The sequence below is a fragment of the Convolutriloba macropyga genome, chromosome 11 (genome assembly GCF_964194025.1).
Source record: "Convolutriloba macropyga chromosome 11, txConMacr16.3, whole genome shotgun sequence".
NCBI lineage: Eukaryota > Metazoa > Xenacoelomorpha > Acoela > Convolutidae > Convolutriloba > Convolutriloba macropyga.
Genome location: NC_134478.1, coordinates 41,180,475 through 41,189,083, shown reverse-complemented (window position 1 = coordinate 41,189,083; position 8,609 = coordinate 41,180,475). Strand labels below are relative to the sequence as shown.

At 33.6% G+C, this 8,609-nt stretch overlaps 1 protein-coding gene across 1 annotated transcript in view; it reads right to left on the bottom strand.

Moving 5' to 3' along the window:
* The window catches only part of LOC142349129 (uncharacterized), a 14,410-nt gene extending 6,247 nt beyond the window's left edge, over positions 1–8,163 (bottom strand). Inside the window, exons 1-4 of the mRNA XM_075400542.1 lie at positions 7,741–8,163; positions 2,525–2,867; positions 1,419–2,099; positions 774–1,086 (exon numbers count right to left, since the gene is read on the bottom strand). Coding sequence (XP_075256657.1) covers positions 774–1,086; positions 1,419–2,099; positions 2,525–2,867; positions 7,741–7,760 — 1,357 coding nt within the window. The 5' untranslated portion in view covers positions 7,761–8,163. The remainder of the gene's footprint in view (positions 1–773; positions 1,087–1,418; positions 2,100–2,524; positions 2,868–7,740) is intronic.
* Between the last annotated feature and the right edge of the window lie 446 nt (positions 8,164–8,609).

Below are 8,609 nucleotides of genomic sequence, written 5' to 3'. Positions count from 1 at the left end.
GTCGATTTTTAACAATTTTTACCAGCAAAAAGTTGTACGATTTGCTTGATTAATCTAGTCGTTATTTAATTAGAGAGATCCAAATAAAAACATAAACAATTGACACAGGACAAATTGCTCTTGAACGACAGGTGGTCCAAAGTATTTCACCGACTGTAACCTTGATATACTTTTTATTATCGATAGCAAAACATTGGAAAAGAGAGTGATTTGAAAAATGCGGACGGAAACATTCACCACTCGACTACCCGGATCTTGTGATTTCCTATGCTACAATTGCATTCATTTAGCAACAACTTTACATCGGAGTGAGAATGATTGAGATCACTCAAAAATGAAGAAAACAAGCGTGAAAAATCACTTGAGAAGTTGAAAGAACGTATTTGCGAACAACAGCGCAAAATTATGCATAAACAAGGCACACACGTTTACAATAATTGCTTCAAACTTCGTACGAGACCAATTATAAAATATGCAATTAAAATTTTCGAAAGGTTCTTTTCATTTCTTTAGAGAAAACTAACACTATTGAAAGATGAAATATTTAGCAGCTCAAACTAAATTGGCAATTTTATCTTTTTTACCAAATAAAATCTGAGATTTTAAATTTGACTTCTCGAATGAAAATAACATAGTTGTTGGAATAATTAATTTGGCCATTTGGCCAAATAATAATAATAATATTAAATTTGTGCGCGATTTAAATATAATATTTTTGATGAACATTTAACCATTTGATTATATTTAACAATTTGGTTGCATTTTTAATTTACTTGTTTCTGGAAAAAGTGTTCCGACTGACTCTGGCTTACCGATGTCATGGCTAGAGAAGGTGGGCGGAGACACAGTCTGTCTGCTATCCCTCGCTGAACCCATCCCACCAGGTGAGGGGGAGTTGCACGTGATATGATTGCCCATGAGTGCCGAAGTGCCCATTAGACTGCTCACCAGGGTGTCTGTAGTTGTGCTGCCCCCAGTTGAGCCCCATTTCTGAGGGGAGGGGAGGAAAGCTGACGCGGGTGATAGAAGGGGGGAGTCGGATGCACTTGACGGGGACGAAGGAGGTTTGAGACCAGACTGTTTTAGCTGAAACATTGAAACAGTGTTTGTTGCATAGTATTTAACCTTATTTTTACTTTTCAAAAAACTATAAACGCTTGAGAAAAATTAAGCTTTAAATGCTAAATGTTAATTGTTTTTGAGCACCTTAGTTTTTCAGAAAATATTCCTGATTTATGGGGGAAAAGTTCTAGATTTTGATTTAATTTTTCAAATATCTTAGAAAATTACAAGTTAAATAACTCACGTTCCAAAATTTTAGTCCAGCATTTACCCGTGTCACATTTTTTTAATTTCAAGTTTAGAACGTTGAATAACGGAAAATCCGCAAAAAAATTATGTTTTGAAGATTTGCAAACCTTTGACTGCAAATTGGTGACATGAGAGTTCAAGTTCAGCTGGTTTTGCAAACTTGAAGCGTAAGTCAGCTGCAACATAGCGGCTGCAGCAGCTTGTGTGGCGGCATTCATGCTTGTCTGAGAAGAACTGCTGTTCAAACCCATACCGCCCAGGCCCAGACTCGAGAGGTCTGCCGAACCCGGGTTGCTCAAGGCTCTCAACATAGCTGTCATTGCGTTAGTATTGCTATTAACATTTAATGGTCCCACTTGTTTATTACTCAAGGAATCCTTTTTAGATGCCGTGGAATCGAAAGAACCAGGAATCATTGAGGTCAACTTTGAGAGTGTTGAAGTTACTGATTCGGTACTGTTTGTTTTTCCATTGTTTATGTCCAGAGATGAGGCGCTGGTTCGAGCCGCGCTCGCGGCCAAAAGTTGCAGAGCGAGGTTTGAATCCTCTGGCTTTGTTTGTGGGTTCATAGAGGCCAAAAGTCCAGGAGTTGCAAAGGTGGATGCCAAAGCAGTCGGATTCGAGTACAGAGATGTTAAATAATGCATAGCTGCGGTTGCTAAATTGTTATTTGTGTTTTGTGGTGTTCCGCAAGGTACACTTTGATTATTGGGTGACTGTTTCGTAGCTTGAGGCGTGACAGTTTTGATGTTTTCGGTTTCATGTGACGGTTTATCACTTGGCGATAGCTGGAAAAGAAAATATTATGATCGAAAGAAAACCGTGAGCTACATATCAAATAAAAGGTGTCTGCAACTGATTATGTTTTCACATTTCCAAAACTTACATTTCCAAAATAACACTCAACTAGTTGTCTGTTTTTTTTTAATCTCTTGGCTATAAAAATTGACCACCTGGACCTATTTCTTTCCGTAAGGAGTTCAGTTTTTTTGCCAAACGTATAAAAATTTTCATTGGATATGACTTAACAAAACTTTAAATAAAATAATCCACAAGACTTTCTATTGAAGCGCAAATGCACAGGAATTTTATACGAACATTGTCAAAACCTATACGCAATCTAGCATTTGTGCTCGAGCAAGATTTGATGACTTGATGGCTGCGCAGAAAATAGCTATTAAATGTGCGCAAGAAACAGCCAAATTGTTCTAACCTCCTTTTTAGGTGACGTGGTGTCCTTTGCAATTAGCGAACTGGGCGGAATAATTGGGAGAAAGTTGGCACACTGCTTTAACAGTTCAATCTCACTGACCGGATTTGAGTCAGTTTTGCAGTCCAGTTTCAAAATTTGTTCCAATTTGTTTTTGTCATCTAATTTGTCCACTGGTTCTTTATCGGTACGTTTGGACGTGCAGTTCACAGGTGGAGTTTGTTTGGACTGTTCTGTCATTTCAAAGGTTGCTTTACTCTCTCTCGCTTCGGGTTTGAAAGATTCTAGAATTTTCTCTGAGGAATCAACTTGTTCCATAAACTCCTCGAAACTCGTAGACATAACCCTGAAAATTGACAATCGGTAAATTTATTTTTTTTTCTCGATTCTGGAATTCAGTAATGTTTCACACGAGCAAAAAATTTGAAATTCGATTTAATTTTATCTTTATATTATTTTAACCACCAAAGCTTTATAATTATTTACCGCTAGAGCACGTTAAATTTCAATTAGTACAAACTCTGTAGTTCAAAAAGTCTTGTGTCTCTGTTATAGGACTTGATTTCTCTAAAGTAAGTTTTTTTTCAAAAAATAGGGATTGAAATTTGCACAACAAAAACAAAACTTTGAAAAATAAGGGATCAATTGTTCAAAAATACCAATTCAAAAACCAAATGTTGGCAACTTTTTATGTTGCTCTGCGTATAATAGAAAGTAAACAAGAATCAGCATTGAACAGTTAGGGTAAAAGGAAAAATATTTGATGAGTTGTTCACGCCCGATAATAGTCGATGATTTCAATAATTTCGAGAAAAACACTTAAGTTTCAAGATTCAATTTAAGACTTTTTACTGTATCGATACCGTGTATTTTCAAGCTTGAAATGAGAATTCAGTACCTCTATCGGCGTAGAAATCAACCTAGAAGTTCACCTCATTTTGAGGAAAAAGAGGGACAACTCAATTCCAATTAAAATGGACGGTAATTAGTGGGACAAAAGTAGTTGGAGTGGAGAAGGAGGCGTTCAGTTGGGATTGGACAATATGAAAGCCATAGCTATGGACAGGAAACAATAGGACTGTTTGGAATACTTTTAATCAATGAATCCCAAATAAGCAGAATTGAATTTGTTGCTTTGGTGGATACTGTTGTACACAACTATAGAAGCAATTAAAAGAAAAGAAAAATAAAGTAAAAAAAAGAAAATACAAAAACGCGAGTGTGAAAAGTCTTCATACGAGATAAGAATTGAGGGAAAAAGTGTTGTCGAATCTGTGTACTGAGTTAAACTATGGGTATGGACTAAGTATGGTCTTCTATGGTCTCGGTTGATTCTTTTTATAGGCTATGGAATGTTTTCACTTTAATACTTTGTTCAGAGGTCCACTTTTCTCGCTTTCCTTCAATTGTTTAATTTCGCAGTTTCACTTCTTTGGGAAACAAAATAAAATTGCATTGTTAATAGAATAGTTGCTATAAGAATGAATCAACAATTGGCGAAATTTTTAAAAGAGGAAATAGCCCCTCAATACAATAATGCAGCTTAATATCAATACATCATTAGTCCTCATGAGAGAAAATTGTTGAGAAATTGAAAAAAAGTATTGAAAATTTGTATTTTCTTCAGCACACTGATTTATTTCCTCCATTTATGGGCAAAGTAAGTGCTTATTACAGGGGCGCTATGTTTGACTGATTCTCGCAGAAATGACTTCTTTGATGAAGATGAAATTGGAAAAGTGTGGGGGGAAAGAAGATAAAAAATAAAAATATTGGGAAACAAAAGAAAGTTGAGAAAGTCAATTTCGTGGAGCGGAAACAGTTTTTATGTTCACTCACTCAATTTTCAAGGCTTGTTTTTGTTTTCTAACTTGCTCCTAAGATGAAATTTGTTGTTTTGCCATTCGAACCTATTCTAAAGCCCATCCTGTTTTTTCAAACTTACTTCAATTCAATTTGTTCACTCTTTCAATTTATCCTTTCTTTTTTGTTCACAACACAACTACTCTTGACACACGCAAAGGGAGAGTACTTTTGTTGGGAAGTCTTTTCCTCACCCCTTCCTTTGTTTAAAACCTTAGGCACTGAAGTTACGTTGGTCAATTTTAAATGAACACAGCGATGACGAAACACCTAATGATAATTACTGCTGTACGTATGAATTCTCAAAACAAAAATAAACAAGATCGACGGGGGTGAAGTGCTTATTGGTTCAAAATTTATTTGTGTTTGCACGCCAATGCTCTTCCAAACCTATTTAAAATATGGTTTCCAAAAAAAACTGTTCGATGCAAATAGCGATTGATTAATGCTTAAAAAACGCAATGTTTCAATTGCGTTTTTGAATGAAATGATGAGTATCCAGTTAATGACAAAAAATTCTAAAATCAGTACTGCCCGCCTTACTTGGACAAAAAGCGAGAAAGTGTTTAGTTTTGAGCATTAGTTTTTGGGTTTCAAACGTAAGAAGTTGACGGTGTTGGTGTTGTTATTTTTTTACAATACAATTTTTAAAAACAATAAATACATATTTTTAATTTTTGTATGAAAATCAAATTTTTTAATTTGAGAAAATTAATGCTAACTATTTTAAAATGACAAAAGAACTTTCTTGAAGCAAACTTAATTATCAATTGTAGTCAAACGCAAGTCAGGTAAAATAAGTGACTTGTCAAGTAAAGGGCAAAAAAAATTGACAAGATTGATGACTAATTAAAAAAATCCAATCCTTAATTTGAGAAAATCATTTGACGTTTAACATTGGCAGAAACGACTTGGTTACATTTAACACTATTATCATTTGTCTCAGATTTTGATAATTACTCTGCAACACAGCCATAATATTGCAATGAAACCCAGAATAAGTGAATTAAGAAAGTGAGCAACTAAAAAACATAAAACGATCAAAGTCGGAAAAATTGTTTTCCAATGTCAAGCTGCGCAATTTAATTTAGGGGCTGTATCCTAGTTAAAATTTTCCTTATTGGTGCAAAAAGAGCCAAATGTAGGGTTCGAACCACGAATTCCTGTCCCAATCGGTCACCTGGCTAGAGATATTAACCACTTGGCTATCAGAGCCTTGTCATCTACTTTCTATCAATGGGTTTTGTTTGAAAAACGACAAACTTTATTTCTGAGTGAGAGCAATTGAAACCACTCAAAAATCAAATCAAAGTGCGTGAAAAAATCAATAGAGAAGTCATAGATTATTCTAGAAGAAAAGAACAAAACGGAGTGCAGAAATGACAGACTTTTGACCCTGATAAAAAGTTCAAATGCAATTTGTTATTTGAGTAATGAAATTGTTGCTTATGGCGTTTTTCATTTCTTCGAATTTTTTTTAATAGTGGTTTTACGGAAGTATATTTTTTATGTTTGAAAAAATATTTTAAAATTTACGCAAAGTTTTACTCTCAGAAAAATTTGAATTTTGGCTTGTAATTAAAAGTCATTGAAATGCGGCCCAGTTTTTCTTGATCAGCTTTGAGAATTTAAATCCCTTTTTTAAAATCAATGGAATGATAATAAGTGTTTTCCCATGTGCACTGTAATCAACGGGTAACCACAAAATTTTTTGCCTCTGAAATAAGTCAACTTTTTTTTAGAGAAGAATGTGTTGCGCTTAATTGACAGAAATATGTTGTTTTTGAAAAACGATCAAAAGATATTACGTAAAAACCGTTTTTGTTGGTTTGTTGTCTTATTACTCACTGGTCTTGGTTATAGGTAAGTCGCGAGCAGGTAGGTTCACGGTATGGTTAGCTTGGGAAAATAAACAATTGGAAAATGAAGTAAGAGGAAAACAAAAACCAAGACAAATATGAAAATAACAGTAATGTGAAGGAGATGGATACAGTTATAGATTGATAGAGGGAAAGACAGAGAGAGTAAGTTGATAGGTAGATAGAAACCAACTGCCTTGCAAAGCAATAAAATACTTTGACCCATAAAAGAGTTTTTGTTCAGCATCAAGGAAGTTTCTCTACTTGACTGATCTTTACAAAAAGTAACTTATTGTGTCTTTATCAATTAATCACTGAACAAAACACCTGCAACGCTACTCAACTACTATACACTATACTCTATATCACACTATATACATTTACAATATAATAGTACACTACTAGTACTATTTATTGTATAAGTCAGAGCAGAAAAGGTGAAAAAGAAAACTTTTAGCCTAGCAAGATACTTTGCTCTTTTCCCATAATACACTCTGCGTATATTAATTCACAGCAGATCTATAAATTTTCATATATTTCTCCATTTTCAGTGCCTTGAATTTTGAAATCAGGAAACAGAAATAAAGAAAGGGAATAAAGGAAAAGAAACTTCACAGCCAGAAATTTTGAGCTGCAAAAAGGTGAAATTATCATCAACGTCTAGTAATCCTTTGTTTGCAGTCTAAGCTTAACGTCGCTTGACTAGTTTTAGGCAGATGTAAATTAAAACTAGTATACTTTGTTTCCAATTTTTATGTCTTTCTCCCTCTTGATTTTGTGATTTTTTGACTCGCACAGAATTGTTGTCCCCCGCATTGTTGATATTGTTGTTGTTGTTGATGTTATCGATTGGGAATCTGTTCAGATTGATATTCTTACGGGGAATACAATAAAAGAATAAAACCATCACGCACCTTTCAAGGCAATAAAACTATTTTCATATCAACGCTTGTTTGTTTGTTTGCTTTTTCGCTCTCAAAAACTATACCTAGCTCTGTTGATGTTAATATGAATACACCATACATACTAACGTATATTAGAACCTGGTCGTGATGACTTTTTACTTGTATTATGTTTCTCTTTTCAAGTTTTCTTTTGCACCTGCTATTTTAGGGATTTGAGAAATATCACTGACTTTACACAAAGAGACGTGAAAAAACAGCATGACGTGAAACAAAAAGTGAACAATTTTGTTTTTTGTTTCCTCGAGACCAAACAATAACATTGTTTTCAACATTGTGTACGCTGTGAACAAACTAATCATAACCTGATGAAAATAATAACAAACTAGGAAATTCTTTATTGCAATCAGCTCACTTCAGAAAGCATAGAACTACTTAACCTCTAATTTAGAGAAGGGGGGGTTGGGGTCACATCAATTTGAGTTTCGAGGAAAGTTGGAGCTGGAGGAGGGGGTATCCATCAATACACTTTGTTTTTATATTTATTAACTCTAATCTGTTAACACTAATATTAGTTAAAGAAAAATCAACTTACGTGAAAATATTTCTGTCCATTTTATTCGTTGTAGTTAACTCAAATAATCGGTTGAACTTGAATTTTTTTATCACTATTAAAACTCTGTGTTGGTGTTCAAAACTTCTCGAACAAAGTTTTGTATGAACTTCAAACTTCTGAATCTCAAAAATAGAACGTGTTTATATTATTCACGAAGAAAAGAATAAATCGTGTGAATGTTGAGAACTTTACGCTCATTTGCAAAGTTTGAAAACTTTTGAAAAGTTTTATCTGAGTAAAGTTTTTAGACGAATAATAAAATATATTTAGATCGAAGTTTGCGTCAATATCAACACAAGTTGTAATTTATAAATAAAAAACGTTTACAAAAGTTTTTGTTTATGAAAAATTAACTGAGTTTAAAGAGGTTCAATGAATAATAATTTACTGCCACGAAATGGAGCTTAAAACTTAAACAGTTGCTTTTTAAGTGCGTGACACAAACTTTTTGATATTTAGCACAAATTGTTATTTATTAAATAAAAGATAACTTTTAATTCCAAGCCAAAACTGGTTAAAGCAAATTACATTGAACAAACATTTAAAAAGCTAAGTTAGCTGTGGTTGCCTATATTAAAAGTTGAAAAGTTTTTATTAAAAATCAAATTTTGTAAACAGCACTAACACATGACACGTGAATGATTTGGCTAATATTCCCCCGATTGCTTTTTCAAGTTTTATCCTTTTGTAGAATTTATTCCAAAAAGGAGTTTTAATTAAACTGGAACTAAACGTTAAATTTATTGAAAGTGAATATAGCATTGTTAGCTTTGAGTTTACTTGGTCAACAAACTTTTTTATTTGATACAATATGGCGTTGAAGTTTTAAATTTACGGAACAAGTTTTA